A 21799-nucleotide genomic window follows, 5' to 3' on the forward strand; every position below is an offset into this window, starting at 1 on the left:
ATTTACAATGTTTATCAGAAAAAAAAAATCACCTGAGTTGGAAGCAAGGAAGAAAACTTTGAATTGCAGAGGTGTTTGGAATTCATAAATATAGATAAACAGAAGCCAAAGGAGGTATGTCAAATTGTACCTAGAGTCCACGGTAGAATTGTCCAACTTCTTTACAGGAAAAGTAAATGCATACCAGTCTCAATCCTAAGAAAAATCTTAACAACGAAAGCCAGTTTGGAACTGGTTAGGATTAGCACTCTCTCATGAAAATGCAGACAAATGGAGTTAAGGTACCTATCCAAAGACAGCCTTTAATACAAAGGCGCTAACAAATGCCAGGTTCCCAGCTGTTCTTGACATTTCCCAATGTTTATAGCGTTCTTCTGGATGCTGTAAATTTCTGTGATTAGAAATAATAGACTACTTTGCAGCATAAAATAACACCAATTTTGGCTTTAATGGGAGCTGTAACACAGAGCACTGCGTTTTGTTGCACGATACGCTACAACCTCCTAGACTTCAAGAGATGAAGCAGCCTTTTTTGATAAGGCCTTTAAATCACAGAAAGGTCTTCCCATTTAAAAAAAAAATCTTCTAGAGTTCAGATGTGAGAAAAACATGTATAAAGAATATTAATCAACTCATTGTAAGGCCAAATTTTACCAGAAATAAAAGCAGTGTTTCACAAGACAATTTGGCTGGATTCTCAAGAAGCAGCCCATAAATGAGCAATGAACCACAGTCCAAACATAGCTTTAATGCTTGGGAACAAAAGTCCTAGTGACTTCCAGTAATATTTATGTTCACCAGAGCCAAAACCCTTTCAGACTTTAAAGTCACTTAAGGTAAGGCAAAAAAGGTGCACTTAGGCAGAACCTAGATGCCTATGCCCACTACTGCACCACGGCAAATCCTTCTCCATTGCTGCTTCCTAAAATTCAGTTGCCTAAGCAACTGTGATCAGGACTTGTAAACCAGGCAGCGAACATGCACAAGGAGCCCTATCGCACATTTAGGAGCTAAGGGTTGGCACAAAATGCACAGATGGCTGTGCCGCCTTGAAAACCCAGGTGACAGAGAAGGAGCTGGTATCCAACAGACTAGCAGAGAAAAGAAAAACACAGGCTGCAGGCTCAGTTTCTTCCTTCAGTTGAAAGAATTCAAGTTTGGATCTCCCATTTCCCTGCTACTCAGACTTCAAATTTTGCTGGGGTAGGTCCACTTCCACCTCCCCCTCTAGAGCAGATTTACTTCACGGGCAGTATTTCAAAATTAATTGCTTCAAAAGATGAAAAAGAAGATGCCTTTGCAGTGAATCAGTTAGGCAGTCACCTGGCAGAAGAAACACTAGATGAAAACCACGGAGCAAAGAAAGCGTGTGTGCTCTAGGTTATGTGCATATTGGCTACAAGACTGACATAGCTGGCCCTTAAAGAACTAAAAACATTGTAAGATTCTTGTACTTCTGAGGGATAATTCAAAACACTGCATCATTGTAACATAAAAGAAATTCCTGCACAGGGATGTGAAGCTTTTCTGCTCAGTTGCTCAAGGCCAGAATGAAGGCTTAAAATAGCCATTGCTGACTCATGCTATTTCCAACAAGAATATAAAGGGGTGAAGGATCCAAATGGATTTCTACCACGCTAAAAGTGCCTGTAGGCTTGGATTTACATGGCGGTGTTACCAAACGCTGTTAGGAGTTCTTTCACAAAACATTTTTCAAAAGAAAGTGCTGACTGCGTAAACTACGAGAGACATCAGTTTTGACCATCAATCAGTTTTGATTAAATTTTAATTGAAAGTATTTGTCTAAGCTGATTTATCTGATCTGGACTTTTGGTTGAAACCAATACCCAGAAGGATTAAGCCAAACTGTTAGAGAACTCACCTTTAGCATTCATGTTCGTTCAGAGTACTCTTGTGCCTTCTTCATTACCCGGTCCAGGGAATATTTAACTATTTAGATGAACTGGAATTGCTACAACTGGAAACCCTATACTGTATCTAAATTAGTATAGTGTGGTACAATAGGATTGGATCCTTGGTGACCAGGACCTAACATCTACCCTATACACGTTTTCATCGGTCTTACTTCAGACTAGCTGTAGTCTGGTTTTCTGGGCTGGGCACCCATGAAAGGTTGAAGCACAGCAGATACATTCAGAGATGTGTGTATCTTTTTACTTTCATCCAACAGAATACAAGTTCACACGTTCTGAGATTGCTCTGCAAAGTGGAGTGTCTTAAATAGGGAGGTTTGATTCAGAAGTGCTGTCATGATGAGAACTACAATGCTAATGCAGAGGCACATCTATGAGATGAGCTTTACTGTTCACAGAACAAGAGAATGAACCCAAGCATTTCCAAGCAAGCACCCTGTTCACTGGGGTATCCTAGAACTTATCTTGATTTCCATTCAAAAGATCCAAAGGCTTCAAGTGTCATTCCAATACAAAAGAAAAACAACTGGTGTAACTTCCATATTTTCATGAGAGAGAATTCTCATTTCTCTGGACAGCTTAGCTGTTATTGCTATATTACCATTAATACCAAATACCAGGGAAGATGGAAAACCCATGTTGCCAACTCCTACAAAAGTCTCCATTTTTATTAAAATTGCAGTCCTGAAGGCATGTGATTATGTAAGAATCTTGGGTGTCATTTCACGAAAAATAAAAAATTCTTCCCCATGCAGAGAAAAACTTGAAAATGTGTCCTCTAAAAGAACAAAAGCCAGAAGGCAACAGAATGAAATTAAACTGATTTTTTTTCAAAGAAGATCTCGGTGTTTTCAAGGCAATCTCATGAATTTGATGGAGGAATGATCCTTTTTTGGACTATTTGTTGTCTCAGTAACAATAAGATTCCCCCAGGGTTTTAACTCCACTTCCTTCCACACGTTATAAACTATGTGTCTGGCCTTGCCTCGTTAGTTAGAATTAGCTAGCATGCTCTCGACACTGCACAAGGCAAAGGCTGTGGCCTCCTAGGCAAAGGGCATGAGGCTTTTTTGTCCAACCCATCCACGCTGCAGCAAGGACAACTCGGATCCTTGCGAAGGTGCCATGCTAGAGTTGCCTGAAGTGCGGCAGGGCTCAGACTAAGCCTGTGCCTGAATGTCTGCTTGCATGTATTCAATACAGGCAATAAAGAGAGTCTCAGCATGTTCTTAGATTCAGAGCCACACCTGATTGACAAACATGTCCCAAGGGGGCTTGTCTCTACTAGCAGAGCCTCTGAATTGGTACTGGCACATAAGTAACCAGACTTGCTTGTCCCTGGTTTTCTTGCTAAAGAGGGTGGTGGGTTTTGCCATGAAGTAATACATCTGACTTGAGAAGAATTAATACATTTCATATCTGCAGTCACCAAGCAGAGCAGCTTCCAACTAATGCCAATTTGATGCAGAATTTGAGTAAGTTTCCTATCATTTGCCTTATGCGAGGGAAAACTTTCTGTAACGCCAGTTCTGAGTTGCACCCTAGCTTACACAGGATATGGAAAACAATCCCAGCGGCCGTGACACGTAAGTAAAAGGAAAGCTATGAAGGACTTTCATACGTTGGGCTGTATTGGGTTAAGGATACAGTATTTCCCAGACTATATGCAACATATAAATTCCACTTACCAAAGCTTTTCCTTCATTATTACCTTCTGGATAGTGTGGGTTAAGCTGGAAAAGAAAAGAAGTCAAATACTATCTTGACAGCTTTTAGACATTTCAGAACTCAGGGGAGAGGGGTTGGTTCAGTTCTCTATTATGTGTCCACCCTGCAAAAGGCCAGTGGAGTATTTAGAAGCAGTATGAGAACAAGAGTATAAGAATTACCAATTCAGTTTCTGACTGACTTAACTGGCTATGTCCTCACTTCAAAAAAAGTGCAGCTTGCAATCAAGCTTGTTAACTCAAGAGAGGAATCTCAAATAACCAAAACGAATCATAGAGAAAGCACAGACAGTTACCAATCTAAATACAGCAAGTTACAGTCACCCACACACGCAACCACTTCCAGGACTGACCTTGAGCAGATATATTGAGACAAAAACTAACATGCTTCATGCCTACTGAGATTTTACAGGAAGACAGTGAACTCAGAATAAACACATCTTTGAAACAGGAAAGGTAATGCCACTATAGACAAGTGTTTAATTACCCTGTGATTCTGTTTAACCATTATTAATGGGGATAATATTTTCTATGTCATACCAGGACTATCAAGCATTAATTAATAACTAAAGTAGTATGAGAAGCTTGGATGAAAGACACTATATAATAGTAACTGTAAAGTATTACTATTTAACAGTGTTTAATATGATTTTACTTTTGACAAGGGAAATACATAGACAGAAGATGAGGGATTATGTAGGCAGACATACACTCAAATAAACAAACACACATACACCCACACACTTGCTGCACATGAAACCTTTCAAGATTCGACTTACATAATGAAACAATTTTGCCTCAATATTTACCATATTCCCTGACACAGGATATGCCTTCAAAGCGTTGAAAATGCTGAAGTGAAATTATTAGTTATATAAGGTCATTTAGTTTTTAAGCAACGACAGCACGTATACGTCTTACAGATAAGTACAGTCATTTTCTTGGCTTGAATATGGCATTACCAGTGTGGAAGAGCCAGAAGTGAATTGCACTGGGCAAGCTGAACCCGTAAATCTTTTCAATATCATGTCATCATACTTCTAACATTACACAGACAACTATTGTGAAGTTTTTATTAAGTTTATAAGGTTTTTATTAATACTGTATCATTTATATCCCTTTACCCAAAAAAGCCAGCTGCTCTCCACATCATGAGCCTGAAGAAAGGAGGAAAACTTTTAGATATTCCTAAAATTGCTGAAAACACCTTCCCTCTGTGTCATGACTTGATGTGCTAACACAGAAATGACCAAAGGTTTATTCTCCTGTCTTCATTTCAGTATTTGCATTAGCCACTGTGTTACCCTCACAAATCTAATTTAGAGAGCCTGCTTTCCTCTCTGCATTGACACCTATCCCAAATCTTGCATTTTGCTCCTCCGTGACATTTTCACACAGTCTCCTAGCTCCGACGCCCACCTACTTCTGTTATACAGCAACAGGAATGGGAGATGAACACTGAACAACAGACAACTAGAAGATATACAGATATACATACATGTACGTATGCATCTATATGTAACTGTTCTCATATAGTTTTGGTTTCTTTCAGCATTACCTTTCTTCACCTGACACCTTAGAATAATTCTAGTTGCCCATTCTAACAGCCAAGCTCAGCTCTCTACTTTTGGTCCTTCATCAAGAATAGCGAAAATTATCAAGTGGTGCTCCTTAGCCACAGCAACACAGTGGTCTTTCAGCGCAGGTGCAGAGAAGGTACAGAAAGGCTAAATTCGATCCTAACTTCAGATTCTGCTGGTTGTAAGTAAGCAAGAAATAGTCTGGGTCATCTCAGGTTTGTCACTAGACTCAGCACAGAGAACCATGCACTGAGGACTAGATCTTCAAACAGAATAGATCTATGATGTTTCACTGAAGGGCTCGAGTGAATACAGTTGTCTACCCAGTATGAATTGGGCCTTGAATTCTGCTATTCTTCAGCTGTTTGCTTTTAACATAATGATGCTTTAAAAAAAATATATATAGCAACAACAGGAGAAACTAGGAAAATCTCTCTCCCACGCCACTTCTTGCCTTGTTTAAGAATGACTAAACAGATTGCCCTAAAATTTCCAAAGTAGTTCACTTGTGGACAGAGTCTGAGGGAGACAGAAGGCTCAAATGAAAAAGAAAGTGCGTCCTTAATGATGGGTTTTCTTGCCCCACCATAACAGAAATAAAAAAACTAAAAAGAATGTTGTTTAGAGAAAGTTTTGAGATGCTGACGTTAAACAGCAAACACAATGAAATGCAGTTTTAGGGCTGACGTTCACAGCCCCATTTTTAGCTGTGCTGAGCAGCTGCCACTTTCATTTTCATTTCAGCTGAGGTGGTTGGTGCTGAGCATCTCTGAAAATCAGACTATTAGCTATTACCCCATACTGTATTCTCCAGGCAGAGGGGCATAAATCGTGTAGTGTTGTATGTCACGTTACACCTGTTCTGAGTCCTTTTCAATATCCAAGTACAGCAGAATGAGCTAAGGACACAGCGACAGTCTTAAGACTCCAAAATCTATTGCTTTTCCTGATTTATGTAAGATCACCTCTATGTTCTTCAATAAGCCTCCAAAACAAAAGACTCCTTGAAAATAACAACATTAATAATTTTTTTCCCTTGTTGCTAATGAAATCAAGTAAAATTCTTCGCGGGTGTTTAGAAAGTAAGAATACTACACTAAAATGGGCCTCGTTTAAGCTCATCCATCTTCAAGCTTTTTTGTGTCATTGGATGTGTTGAAGTTGCAATGCTACTGAAGCGTAGCTCAAATACAGTACTGTATATTTCTGTAAAATGCCACTGGAAGGTGCATGCAGTCAATACACAGTAAGAACACGATGCATTGTAAACTGCAGAACTCAAGCAAGTGTGATTGCATAAATCATTATTGTAACAGCTTCATTATACGTTATGGTTTTTTAGACTATATCTCCAACAACTTCTTTTCCAATGCAGAATAATCCAGAAATCCTAATGCTCTGCTGCTTGTTTTTCAACAAACTTAGGCACAGCCATTTTTCACCTTTCCATGGATGGAAGAGAAAAAGGTATCACAAAATGAGAGTTCAGCTTCCTCATGGCTGAAAACTAAATATCATCGAAGACCTTGAAACTCATTTCATGTTACGGCACACTCATGAACTCACTATAATATCCCAACGCTCACCCATTATGTAAGGCCACATAACCTAACCACCTGAGTAAATGGCAATTGCTATATGGTGGTAAGGGAGGTGCCATCTACATCAAGTAACACAGACTGCATTAGTAGAGAATAACTAGGGAAGGGCAGAGAACTCACATCAGTGAAGCTGTGAACCGGTCACCTGATAACAGCTGTGCTCTTCCTTCACTCCACTGTCACATGGAAGGCCAGCTCTATTGTGGGGATTTTGCAGTTGGGCAAGGCTAAGGTAATCAGGTCTCACAGCTCCAATGACAATGATTTATGACACCATGAACACTTCATCATTTCAGTTGCTTATCCACATGAACCCAGACCCAATTCTACACATCCTCCAGCCTACAGAAAAATCTCCTAAATGCCAGAAAACAGGGTTATCGCATCAACTTTTCTTTCACATCACAGCACCATGGAAGATATCATGGTTTCAGACGCAGAGGTTAACAGCGCACACTGACCTACATGGTGCACGAGCTTTTCCTTATGCTAAGGCCCTGTCAACAAGTAAGTACCACTGAAACTGCAAATGCAATTTGCACAATATAGTTCACAGGAAGTATCTAGAACCTCAAATTGTCTTGGACTCAACCTACTGGGGAGAAGAGACCTTGGAAGCAGCCTAGCAAACTTGTCAGCAGACAAGGACAGTCAATGCCACGAGAAGGCCACCACCACACAAGATCATGTTTTTAAATGCTAAAATCATTGACTATTTTGGCATTTATAGAAAGATTTGCAACTACAGAGAAGATAATACATTCTTTAAATCTAAACAGAACTTGCATTTACTTGCACAGTTTCCTAAGAAGCCAAATTCCCAACTCATGATCTACACAGGGTATTTGCAAAAGCCTGAAGGTCAGGGTCAGTATTGCAGGTGGTCCTCCTGGGTGTATAAAAATTGATGTCTCTTAGATAGATTTCATGTTCAGCCTTTGTACATGGTGGCATGTATACAGAGTAGACATATGAATGCGTACATATACCAATATACTCATACTGTGGGAGCACCAGAGGCCCCTGGTAGAGAGTGTGACAAACACATAATAGAAGCCAGCTTTTAGAGGTGGAAAACTGAGGTGTAAACAAAGTCTTCAACCATTTCTGGTTCAAATTGTTTGGAAGGGCAAGGAATCGCATTCCTGAATTTTTGCCTAATGCCCTCATAATGTGATCATCCTCCTGTAGAGCCTGCATGGCAGGAAGACAACTTTCACCTATGTGTGTTTGTGTGTTACTTCTGGTATTTGGTGCTCGGAGAATGCAAGTGCCCTGCTAATCCTGAGAGGTATCCTATTAGATCAAGTGCCAGAAGTCCCAAGCTCTGTCATCTCTACTGATGACGTCTCTACTGATTAAAGCTAGTCAAAGTTATAACTTAAAGTTTTCAATATATGACTTGAACACTGCATAATCTCCTGAGGTTCTACTATTGACCAGAACAACTTCTCACTAATACTTTGTTCCTGGCTTTAATTTTATGTTTGCATCTTCACGTAGGAAGATATGCTTTGCAGTCCAACAACTGAATTATAAACCTCAGTCCATACTGTGGACAGCTTGACATTTCACCTTTATACTGAATGCTGCTTTCCTAGACAGAGGAATGCACGGAAAGTACCCAAACAGGCTATTTTTGGACACTCTTAATTAAGAAGGAGAGAGAGCAGTTTGGGGAAAGAAACACCCATGCTGATTTTAATGAAATTTTGTTGACTAGGTAAAGGATATTTAAAACATCTCGTCAGGGAAGGAATTAGATTGCCAAATTTCAGCTAAATGAACATTTTAACAACTTGGTTAAAACCCACATTTATGAAGGAAACCCTGACAGACAAAGAATAAAAGAATCTAATTCAACACATGTAAACAGTTCCTATTTCATTTGATAACCAGCCTGTTAATGCACAGCCTGCTACCCAATCAACAAGAGCAAGAGTTTCAGGAAAAAAAAAAGCCACCACAAAAGAAAAAAATCCACTTCTCAAATCTTTCATATTCATTAGGCTTGCTTTGTTCTTTGTTAATGTCATACTGATTAGCTTTCGATAAATCTAAAGGACTTTTGCACAACTTCAAAGACTTCAGTGGTATTCGAAGGACTTCTGCCATCTTATTAACTTGCTGGAGAAAGACTGACTAGGACTCTACCTCGATAAACCCCATTTAACACTGCCACAGCATCAGCACAAAGTTCCTGACAATCATCATCTGAGGAAAGTTTAAAAATCTTAAAAGGCCTTTTATTTGAGGATTGTACTTTGTTGATGTTTTGCTTATGAGCCGTGTCTTAGCAGATCAGATGAGTTTCCAGGGAGCACTGGGAGAGCTGAATCTTTTTGTCTGCTTTGGACCCCCCATGCAGCACAAGCAGAGTGAAGTGGGCTGGGACAGCCATCCCTGTGTGGGGGAACGACCTGCTAGTCAAAAACTGGGATGAGAATCAGCTCTGACACCTTCCTGTCCCAAATATTCACCCTCACCATAAGAAGAAAGGATAGGTTGTCTTGATGGTGGTTTTAGCTGCTGTATAAGCAATGGCAGGCCAGTGTTTTGGTATGCTTAAATCACCACTGATTTAAAGGTCTCATCAGCGGCGTAAGCTGGAGCTGCTATAACATGTGGCTCTACGGTAGGCCAGGAGAGAGTGGTGACTGGGAGGTCCCTTTGCTTCTACTGTGATCAAGGGCAGAGAACCCGACCACCCACCGACGCCTGGTGCTCAGTCCCATGCAGCCGTATCCCATTCTGCAGAGGAAGTCAAAAGAAAGAAAAAAAATGTCTAAGAGATCCTTTAGTCTAACCTGAATGCTGGGCCATAACCGCAGTATGAGCTTCAGCGGCTCCATGCCAACATGTACTACATGAAAAAGCATCCTCATCTCTTCAAGGGTTATGTTCTAAATATTAATGCCTTTCATTGGTCCTCCCAGAAATAATTAGGAATGATTGAATTAGACATTACTGAAATGTCTACCATTAAAAAAAACACCACACACACACACACAAAAAGCCCCAACAATAAAAAAAAAGGGAACCCTTCTAAACCTCCATCAAGCATCAAAAATAAAGAAAAAGAGGCACAAGTATAAATGAATAAAAGCTTCTTAAGTAATCTTGAAATAAGAAGCAAAAAAAAAAGAACAAAAACATTGAAGAACAGACCACATGTCTACATTTGTTGTTTTGGAACACATCAAAATGCAATACCAGCAGATGTTATATTTTTAATAACAGAAGCAGTCCTTACAACGGCTAAACAAGAATAAATGCTGCATTAATGGCTTCACACTTCCCTTCCTCCTAAAGCTCATATGTATACAAACACGGCTCAAATGCAGCCAACTTCAGACAGGACTGAAAAAGCCCAGCTGAACGCAAGCTCACAGATCACTACTGCAAAGCTAGTTGGCTGGGGGAAAAAATCCTTCCTCCGAGATTCAGATTTCTGAAGGTATTTGCACAATGACAGATGCAAATGTTGTTCCTAACTTCCACCAAAGTCAAGACAAGTCAGGTCAAGAAATTTAGCTGCATTCTTAAAACCCTGGGAAAATCTAGCCCTGGGTTTTGCTAAATGGACAGCTTCTAACTCTGTCACTTTAAAAAGCCATATCCAAGTCTGCCAAACAGGTCAGACTGGCTCTGTAAATCAGTAATCCATCCTCCTCTAGTCTCTGGATCTTTTCCATCTCCTCATGCATAGCTGTAAATTATCCTTCACTCCTTACAGAGCTTTAAAACAAAAACACACTCCTCCTATGAGACAGTGAAAAATAGAAATAAGGCTTACGGTGCTGAGTTCAACCTGTCACCTTGGCAAGCCCTTTTTCTTACAAGAACCTTTAATCACTGAGCCCAACAGATAGAAACTAATCAGAATGCTGTATTAACATTTAACGAAGAGACTGGAAAAAAACGATCAGAAGATTTTGAAGCAATCTCCAGGTAAGGAGGTCCTGCAATACCAACAAATTAAATGTGTGAGCAGATGCGTGAAGGCCTTGGTGGATGCTGCCATCTCCTGGTACCTTCTCCAGTTTACAAACTGTTATCCTTGAGCAAAAGGTACCTACACATCTTAAACGAGGCCATTTTTATCCAGTTATTTGCCTTACTGTTTCTAAAGGCAGAAGGAACCACAGAGCGTTTACCACTATGCTCTCCTCCTCTCCATGAGCTGTATGATCAGTGGAAGAATAGTTTTTTCTGCAAAGGCTTGCTTCCATGTCACCCCAAAAAATACCACTGGAAAACAGCGGTCCCTTTTTGCTTCCTGAGCACAAAAGATCTCTGTCAGTAGTCCAATTTCCAAAAACTGGATATCAAAAGGTCTAAATTAGGCCTAAATTATGGCCTTCAAATATTCAGTCTCAGTTGCCTTAATAAAACATCCTATGCAGTACTCCATTTTCCACAGCAGTTTAAGAAGGTGAAAGAAAAATAAGTCCATGAAACGACAAAGAAATTTTCTCCAAGGCTCCAAGGGGTTAATCCCTTAATTGCCTCAAGTTTAAGAACCGATTTCCCTTTTACATTTTTTTTATCTTAGCTAACACTAAGGATACTATTACTCATACAAATATGTAATCTCTCTTAAAATCTCATTAAACGCTTTCTTTTCTATTCTTGTGGCAGCAAGTTCCACTTCTTTACTATGTCCTATTCAGAAGGCAGGAGAGAATTACTTTCTATCAATATTAACTTGAACGTGCACTCGGCTGTCTTCACCATGATCCAAATCAAGCGATTACTACAACAGGATTAAATTTATTATGAGCAATATGGCTCTGTCCACCCGGATAAATGCATATTATAATGATATAGATCATATGGCAGGCTAATATTTTTAATACCGAGACAGAACAGAAATCCATTTAGAAGAATGTAAACCAAGATTAATAGCAGTTCTCAATTTAAAGTGAACGATGCTTCTCTGAAAAGAAACTTGGGCAATTTTGACAGAAAAGTAGAGTGAGATAATATGGGAAGAAATTATTCAGGAAAGACGAGAGAAATACGAGTAACTTTTATTGGTCATTGATTCAAGGGTTCTCAGTAAGTGGTTTACACCAACCACCACAAGGTGAAATTCAGCTGACAGTCTCACAAGGCAGGACCTTTGACGTTGGCTTCAGCAGTTCCTGTTAACCCACCCCAACCACTGGTGCCCTCATGCCTTAGCTCAGTGACCCTGTTTACGGCACAGACTATTCCCTCTTCCCTGCACCCTGGAGTCTCTGCCAACACCACCTCAGGGACGGCATGTTGTGTCATGGGACCGCAATCAAACAGTTGCAGAAACATGACATTTCTGCAAAGCCTACGTTGCCGCTGAAGTGCTCTTACCACTGAACTGCAGCCTTGGTGAGTTGGACTGGACTTCCTGTTCAGCTGAGAACATTCATACAATTGTCATTTCATCTCATGTGCATGTAACCCTGTGCTGCTCAGGCCAACTGGCTTCAATCATTCCTACCTTCGAAAGAAATTCCACTGAGCATCTAGTGCTAAAATAACCCCAAAGCTGGAAGTATGTTTCTTGTGGGATTTTAACAAAAGAATTTAGAATAAAACTCTGATCAGAGCTGATCCATTTCACAGCTTAAACCCTGCACTTTCACTCTTGCAGAAAGAAGAAAGCAAGCCCTGTAAGAAAGCCAGAGTTTTCCAGTGGGACATGCATCGAAGATGCACATCCGATTGCTACTTCTGCCCAAAGCAGCTAGCTAGCGGACAGCTTTATCTCTGTGACTTGTCCATCACCAGAATATCTACTAAAGAGCTTGCCATCCCAATTATCCTGTACAAGCTATTTATGAAGTATATTCACACGTAGAAGTTAAAAGCGGCTGTTGTGGAGGCTTCAGTCCTGCAGTGGTCAAAGAAGTCTGGGCGGTGGCTGCACAAGTGAAATCTGTTAGAGGAAGTCCAAACCCATCAGGTCAGTATCTGAGACACCCTTGACCCCTAAGCACATAAATGCTCATGTTCCACTGACTTCAAAGACAAAGCTACTCCAGAGAGCTTTACTGAATGAGGGCCTTTATATAAGCAACAATTTGGTTTAATGAATGAAGCACACTACAAGTCAGAAAAATATGTTCAGTTCTGCCATTACCTCTGAGCTCACTGCTTCAACCTATTGCATTGGCCAGCCTGTTCTCACTCTTCTCTCTCATCTAGAACAACTTCAGGGTACAGATTGCCTTTTGGAGCAACACCAGTACTCTATGCACTACCTTGGAAGACACAATAATAATCTGAACCCTTGTTTATGGCCACACTTTTAGAGAATCACAGAAGGTAAGCATTAAGGCTGCCATCTTACTTGCATTACCTTAAGTCATTTAGTCTAGTATAGTTAATTTGGTGTTAAAGACAATTACCTCACCAGATTTACTGCCATATCTTGGCCAAGGTATCTAGCAACTCTAGTTTAGTCTATTCAACAAGAAAAACAGAATTATCACAGATTTTTCCTTACAAATTCTGCACTTGATTACCTACGTGTTCACAATGTTTCACAAGCAATGTATTGCAGTTTATCTATTGTCTACTGCAATATCTGAGACTAGCACATGATTAGATACTTGCATATATCTTTTGTGATTATTTTAGCAATATCCATCTCACCTGATAAATTTAATATGAAGTGACAGACTTAGCCTGCGTTTTTTGTATGGGCACACATATTTCTGTTTAACATCCTCATACAAGAAGTGTTAATAGTTTCAGTACAGATTACCCAGGTTAGAAATCACAGAACTGGAGCTGCTGTACACATGGAGAACAATATTAAAGGTGCATGTTTTGGTTCAGCACAATCAATAAGCTGACATTCAGTTCAAAGAGACTTTTATCCTGGCGATTAGAATATTGAAAAGGGTAGGTGTGTTCATGAGAAAGGCACAGCTGTGTGGTCCCAACCTGCAGCATTTGAAAGGCTGTTCAAGTAAATTGCAGCTCGCTCCCACACACAGATAGATTTGGGTGCGTTCTACATGTGGTACATGCACTGAAAAGACTTCAAAAAAAATTTGGGAAAGTCTTTGTTACTTTGAAGCGTTCAATTTTCACCTAACCCTACAGCCTCTCTTCATAAATATAAAAATTCAAAATAACTTGGGTCACTTTGCTGTAACCAGGGCTAAAAAAAGAATCTTCTACAGAACTTTTTCTAAAAGACTGCCGACTCTGTGAAGATGAGAATAAAACTCGGCAGCCTGGATCTTAGCTGGTGGCTTAGTGTCTAAATCTCCTGCTAAGGATCTAGCTCAGCTCTTTCGGGTGAAATCAAGCCCTTCTGACACTAACAACAGAACTCCCACTGTTTCCAAAGAAGAGAATTTCTCTTTCCAACTTTTCAGCTGAGTATTTGGTTCTACTTTTTTATGATTTCAGTGTTTTGGGAATGTCTGAGCCAGTGGCTTCAGGTTTCCAAATGCCAGACGTGTAGGAGACATTATCACCTATCCAGATTTCCGATGCTCCAAGTCTTACCACCAAACATGAAACCCTTTCTTCAGCATATCCCTCCTGTGCCTTAAGTAATTGTGTGAGAGCACGCATGCACCTGATGTGTCAGACCGTGTCCTCAGGATGTGCATAGTAGTAGGGGAATGACAATGCAGCTATGTGCATTTAGCAAATGTCTTCTACATTTACCCTCCTTTAGCAGTGGGTCTTTCAGAGTGGCTCACCCTCAGCCCATAGTCTGGTAGCAGGGTCTAGGTTGCTCTACGGTATTAGTAGGTCTTAAGGAACTTCAAAGCATATTAATGAAAATTAGCCTAAGTAATGCCAAGTGGAAAGAGGATTAAAGGAAATAGTACTACTTGAGACTGTGTCAGAAGTCAGAGGTATCAGAGGAGCCTCAGTCTTTGAAAGGTAAGAAAAGCTGGATGAGTGTGATTCTTAGGAACATGGGATTTAGGACTTACACATCCTGACTTCATTCTCTCAAGTTTGTAAGTATTAGATTTACAAGTACTCACCTATATGTTTTGTTTACTGAACAACTGTATTGCCTCACTTTTTTTTTTTTTTTTTTTAAAAACTCACTGTAGTATCGAAACACCTTTAAGTTTACTAGTTTTAAATTCCTGAATTCTCTGGGGCAAGCGTCTTGAATTTTCTTAGTCACCAGATCATCCCCTGGCCTTAACAAGCTGCAATGGCATCCCTTCGCTACGTGGCTCAGACCCACTGAGTCACAAATCAGGCTGACCAGTTACATCTGGCACAGGAAGCCTCAGAGAAAAAGAGAAGGCACAGCACTGCTCACACAAGGTACAAGCCTAACTGTGGAAGAGCAAAAGGAGACACCCAGGTGAAGGACACTTCTGCTCATTGTCTGAGACTTGACCCATGGAAGACTCCACTGCAGAAGCCTCCGTGGTACACATCAAGCTGATTTAAGGAAGAATGACGTAAGGAAAAGATGGTTATAAACCGTGATTAATCCTGATTTACAATAGCTCAAACTGTGACAGAAATTGTATCATTAGCCAACAAGAGAATGCTTAAAAGATTCATTAATTTTGTTTATGTGTTTGTACTTATTTTTCCACTCCAGATATCTTTATCATGGAAGCTTAAACAAAATCAGGTCATGGCAATGTGTGACGTTGTTGATAATGCATACCATGAGTAATCTTCCTGTGCTGCAAGAGCACAGATAAGCGTTCAGTAAGTTTTGCCCAATTGATTTAAAGTTAGCTCATGCACATCAGGTGTCTGTCTGCCTGTTCCTAAATCTTTGACGTGTATGTCTGGCTGGTGTGTTGCACCTGACATGTGAACTGTGTAAAATACAGTTCACAGGTTTTTATTACAGCTGTACCTTTAATATCTCCCCCAACAGATATTTTACACTTCATAGATACAGTAGCTAACACTGCTCTCCAGTCACAGCATATCACCTCTGTTCAACTCAAATGCTCTTCCAGCTCTCACTCTACTGTGCCAATTGTACGTTCCATATTACGAGTCTTCCTGATGGGTATTTCCTTTCCAGGGGTAGAAAGGGCCTAAGCTCAGGTTTGACATTCAGTGTAGTGTGATATCTCTTCACCTGAAAATTTTTCTCCTGAAAATCCCTGAGCAGATGAGGTACGGTGGGAGAAGGAAGCCCATCAGTCAGAGTGCTTGATGCCTTTCCTGACTCTTCATCAGCCTAGCTAGTCTGAATAAAATCTTTCTACTAGGAGCATCTCTCACTGTAAGCAGAGAAGAAAAAGGAACAGTCTCCTAGGTGGGAGTACTGGTTGCCACTTGAAAATTAGCTACTTTTAGCCAATATTAACTACACAATAAAGCCAGCTGGCTTCAGCCAAGCCAAAGTATAGCTGCAGTATGGAGGCAGCAGCGTAGAGCAGAGCAGTTAAGACATGTTGGCCCACTGCCTTTAAAGGGATGATGCTCTTTGCCACTCAGGCCTATCAGGTTTCTAACTTACACTGTGAGCTACTGCTAAAACCAATGAAAAGATCCAAATTCCATTCAGACTTAGGTGGAAAATAATACCAGTATCTGTCCTGGTGGTCCACTATTTATGTTTTGACATAATTAGAAATAAGTAAAGGTTTGACAGCTCCTGTTTGCTCTTACTCTGAAATCAGTGCAGGCTGTGACAGGAGCTGGAAAGTGAAAGCAGCACCCTGTGAATACTAAGGACTTTGCATACAGAAGTTGCACTGCTGTAAATGTAACTCAATCCAGTTAGAGCAAGTCTTTTTTCAGGGATTTCCTAACATATAGTGATTTATAACTGGCTTTTGTAGTTGTAAATTTTCACAGTCATGCTTGCAAGCGTAAGTCAAAGAAACAATCCTGCACAGACTTAAGTAAATCGGGGCGGGGGGGGGGGGGGGGGGAACTACTTTTCATTCCATTGATATAACTTGGACACAGACCAGTTCTAATATGGGTTAGATATGACTTTAAAAGTTCACAGCTTCCTGCAACCAGGGAAAAATCCAAGGCTCTCCCATTGCATAAACTTGGTATTATCTGCTCTCTTCCAGCTTGTCAAGAGCCCTATTTTACTTTTAAAGACAATTGTGGGTCTTAAAAGATATTAAGCTGCTCTTTTGGGGGAGTCACAACACTATTTTGCCTTAACATAAAGCACCAGATAATAACCAGACAAGTTGCAAGATCATCCTCCTCCTGGACCTTCTGTTCCACCAAAAGGGACAAGATTTCCTCAGACCTCTCTTTATTCAATTATTTTTTTAGTCAAGACAAGAACGCAGCAGCAGAACACTGCTACCTGCTATAATCACAATGCACTGTCATGACACCAACGGTCATGACAAGTTTTTCCTTCCCCAAGTTTCTAGAGAACACAGAGATGCCCTGGACCACATGCTGGCTGGCAAAGATCACCGCACTGAAATCAGCACCACAGAAACATTTTTTCAAGAAGTCTAGAGCCTGCAGGGGAAAAAAAAGGAATGACAATCCCTGAATTAGAGCAGTTTAGAGTATCTGTTCTAGTGCCTGCACACAGCCTTCTCTGATCAAGCTCAATGATTACCTTGCATTCAGTTCCACTCTAAAAGCTTTGATCTGTATATGGTGCCTGAGCCAGCAAAGAATATTTGACTGATACATATACATATACAGAATACAGTATGTATATTTGACTGATCGCAACACTACTCCAAAAATCAAGGGCAAACAAGAGCAGAGAGATAAATGAATCCAAGGATTCTTGGTGTAAATATGGTGGATATTTCACAGTGGTGTTTGCCCTGGCTGCCATGACAACAAACAGCAGGTTCAAGATTCAACAGCACAGTTGAAATTAAGGTTATACGTTGTCTTGAACTCACCTACTAGTGTCCTGTAGTTCAGAAAATTTTCCCTGCAACCCTTGGATGCAGCAATACAGCATGACACAGCAGTGCACATCCAGTTCTCCCCATTAAGACCTGATGTGATATCTTTTTGGAGACCTACATCGTCGACCTACCTACTATGGCATTTCTCAATTATCAGGACATGCATAGTACTTGGTTAGGCAGCAAACAACCACTTGTTTAATTGACATTCTTACCTCTGCAGCTAAGTAGTTTCCAGTTGCCAAATGCTTAAATCTAAACAAGCTGTTCCACTGTCCTGCCCCTCCCCGGCAAGGGTCATGATGGACAACCTAAAAGAAAAAGTACAGATTTTAATTGTGCTCCTCAAGATCATACTTAGATCACTGACATTTCTTACAGCTCATTCCAAATAAAAATGTGCAAACTACTTAATTACAAATAGCCTACCGCAGAGAGGAATTCTGTGTTCACACTAAGCCCACCATAGATAACAACTACTTACATTTATTTCTTGCCAGGTGCCAGGAAATACTCCTCCTATTACTTTCCATGTTTTCATTAATCTACTCCTTCCAAACATGATAAGCCAAATTTTGCTTTAAAGTGACATGGTGTGAATCCGGAGCTCAAGAAAGTAAGTGGAGCTGCTCTACACTTACATAGGCACTACTTAAAAGCAAAACTCGAACCTTCTTACCCTGCTTCACCACTTATACCAGCTCTATTTTTGACAACGCTAGGGGCTTCTGACAAATTTTTGTTCAAGTGATAAAATATCCTCATATCATTTGAAATATCCGAGGTTATTTCTTTTTTCCCCTTGACTGAGCTGTAGGACATTTGCTACCTTCAAACCTAGCAGTGCCTGTCTCTCTGAAGGAGTAATCTCAAATAACTACAAGTCCAATATACTCTATTCCATACAATCCTTAGACAAAAAACAACCTGAGTGAGGAGCTCTATTTTAAGTGCACAAAATTTGTTCAGCACATAAGAATTTTTGGGTATAGGAGTTACATTCCCATAATAGCAAGGGTTTGAGACACATCAGTTTTCAATGTTCCTCAGTTAAACAAAAATGTATTTGCTAGTCATCTTCTCAAAATCACCCTCATTCAGCAACAACACCTTTATTCAGCCTAACTTTAAACAGATGTTGATGTGCCCTGTTGCAGAAGGATGGATTCGATCACATTTGTGAGATTTCTTGTCAGTCATGACTTTCAATTTTCTATACTGCACATGAAGTCAAATATAAACACCCAGAACTCAGGATACATGAGTGTCATTCGATTGGCTTTGATAAAATCACACCATTTACGTCAAGTCTGAATTCGACTCTTCATCATTTTAGTGCATGTAAATATATAGTAAGAAAACATCCTCTCTCCAACACGCACAGCAATAAAGCATCTCTTCAGTGTTCATCCTACACAAGCTGCTTCATAAAATAATAATAGTTACGGGGAGGTGTGTGATGATATCAAGAGGCTATGAATGATTCGTGTTGTGGTAAAGTATTTTTACTGAACCGTGGCCTTCAGGTTCTAAAATATTTATAAAAAGAAAAAAATACCTCTATTTCCCACAGCGCTTTAGAACTTGTTGCAGAAGTGGCTGACTGACGTAATGTAGTACGAAGGAAAATATGTTGTTTCTTCTCATATTCGTCACAGGTCAGAAACTTCTCTTGCTCTGCATGAAACAGCCTAACAACATCTCCCTAAAATAATATGAAAAAGAAGCATTATAAAGTGGTAGGCAAAGCCACTAGACTCATCCTCTAGATCTGTACTAGCTCCAGTGATGTCAACATAGCTGATGAGGAGAAATCATTTATTAGCTTCCTATTGCTGGAGCAGGTACCACGTGCAGAGCATACAATTTCAGCACTGAGTCTGGAAATCAGATGAGATAATTCAGTCCTGCAGGAGACCCATGCACTTCTGTGAAAACAGAACTTGCTTCAGAGCAGTGTAATGAATAGTGGGCAACAATTAACCTAAAGGTGATTTTTAATTCTAGCTAACTTTACTAAACGGATTATTTATTTCTAATCTCTCTCTTAGCATTTAGGGAAAGTGAATAGATTTTTCTAACATCGTATTATCTCACCTCTTCTACTCTGCAACCAAAACCAATGCCCCCTCTCTATTTCCTCTGTTGGCATCATTTTTGCTTCCTTCTGCCTCTCCCCAAGGCTTCAAACACTATCGCCACATGGGTCTACACAGATATGCCATTTTCCCTTTCAGATTCTTCCTCAAAAACTGCTGGTACCTTGATACATACTGAAAAATAGCCAGTTGATAATGACTTAAGGTACAAGTGAGGAAAAATGAAATGTGTTTCTTTAAAATGAAAATGTAAGTGATCTCAGGGAGTGATCTGGAGGCATGAAGCTGTGCAATCCCTCAGCATTTAAAGCTACATTGTCTTATTACAGCTATTGTCATCTTTCATCCCTCACTCCCTTCTGTAAGCTTGTTATACCTGCTTTTAGCATCTTGGCATAAACTGAAGTGTCACAGCTATTCTGTACAGAGATCATCATTCTGGGCTTGAACTTCACCTTTTCTCACAGATCCTCAGTTGTCTCTGGGAGGGGGAAGGGGCTGGAATCCAGACAATTTCACTTAGTAAGACAATAACAACAAAGGAAAAATATGCTGGCTGTTGAAGGACAGTAGTGAGGGATCCTCAACAGCTCCATGAAGTCCTCATTTCTTCTTTTATTCACCATGTAATATTTCTCTAGAGTCAAATATGGCACCATTTTTCAGATTCAAGAAACAATTTAAAAAAAATCATACTTACTCCTTTCAGTACATCATCTCGGTAACTACTGAACTTCATAAACAAAGTTATTTTCCAGCTTGTGTTACAGTTGACAGCATTTACCTTTGGGGGGGGGAAAAAAAAACCACACACAATTATAGTCTTAAGGGGTGTTCTTTTCTTTTTGAGACATTCTGTTCTTCTAAAAGACCACATCGCACCTAGGGTGGCAGGGGACATGGCTTAGCTATGTATTTGTAAAGTTCCTAACATAGGTCCTGAAGCTCTCAAGTGTTAATAATAATGATGTTGATGTTGGAGAAGATTCAGTGGGCAAAATGCTACTCTGTCTGTTGACAGCCTACCAAAGACGACCTAAAGAGCTGTTGGAAGACGACTTACTCTTACATCAGTGAAAGTTTCGAATACTCAAGCAAACCTCACGAAGCTTTCAGTGCCAGGCAGAACTGCGCCAAGAATAAGTATATTTCACCTTGTTTTTTTGAGGCCAAGCTAGAACCAATGTCTAATACTGGCATCTGGCCCATGGTGGGCTCATGGTGGGTTCTGGTTACCAGTAAAGAACAACATATAATACATCTCAGATCAGCAGTCACCCCTCCTCCCTCCACTGAACTCACCTCTTTGCAGCCAGGGTTATCTAGAAGCTCAATGTTGCTGGCATGTAGAGGCTGCCCTGCATTGACTGGCATGAGAACAACTTTATCTCCCACAACAACCTGGAAGTCAGAAATAAAACACAATTTAGACCTATGTAATTATCCAATAAAATGAAGTAATGTTACATTTTTAGAAAATCACTCAAATGCATGCTCTAGGAATGGCAGTCAATGAATTTATTTGCAGACAATTCACACACCAGCTCTGTTCGCTCGTGCCTCTGCTATTTCTTGGGTTCAAGATTTCACACTAATGAATCCTTGCATTCTCAGTAAGCATGTCACCCAGTTCAGCAGAAACTTGAGATCATGAAATAGATATGAACCTATGAATTCCAAGAGCAGTTCAGTTCATCTAAAAGTTACATTAACGACTCTTTATCCTGCCAGCCAAAAGGCAGAGAAAGCTTAGAAAATAATCTGTAGTCAGACAGCAAGACTTTTTTCCCCTCCCTTGCTGTCAGCCAACCTTCTCCCATCAATGTATCTTTCATTTCACAAAAGCCTTAAAAATTTGCCTGCGACAAGACTTCTTTAGCCCAGTGACTCCCCAGCTCTGTGGACCATCTTCTGGCAAATGTCATGACTGGCTCGGGAGTTCTGCGACTCACACTGTACAACTGCAATCTGGAAAGGAACATAAATCACTGGAAGCTCAGAAAGG

At 40.2% G+C, this 21799-nt stretch overlaps 1 protein-coding gene across 4 annotated transcripts in view; it reads right to left on the reverse strand.

Annotated features, from left to right (window-relative positions):
• ITPR2 (inositol 1,4,5-trisphosphate receptor type 2) overlaps positions 1-21799 on the reverse strand; it is a 271134-nt gene that overhangs the window by 196401 nt on the left and 52934 nt on the right. For 3 of the 4 annotated variants that reach the window (XM_087765499.1, XM_087765502.1, XM_087765501.1), the window contains exons 6-10: positions 21097-21195; positions 20495-20578; positions 19254-19400; positions 17911-18006; positions 3623-3667 (exon numbers count right to left, since the gene is read on the reverse strand). In XM_087765499.1, the coding sequence (XP_087621625.1) occupies positions 3623-3667; positions 17911-18006; positions 19254-19400; positions 20495-20578; positions 21097-21195 (471 nt within the window). The remainder of the gene's footprint in view (positions 1-3622; positions 3668-17910; positions 18007-19253; positions 19401-20494; positions 20579-21096; positions 21196-21799) is intronic. The other variant, XM_087765500.1, reaches the window with a different exon arrangement.

Source organism: Nipponia nippon, unplaced genomic scaffold, assembly GCF_047370975.1.
Source record: "Nipponia nippon isolate SJK-2023a ecotype South Korea unplaced genomic scaffold, ASM4737097v1 scaffold_3, whole genome shotgun sequence".
Taxonomy (NCBI): Eukaryota; Metazoa; Chordata; class Aves; order Pelecaniformes; family Threskiornithidae; genus Nipponia; species Nipponia nippon.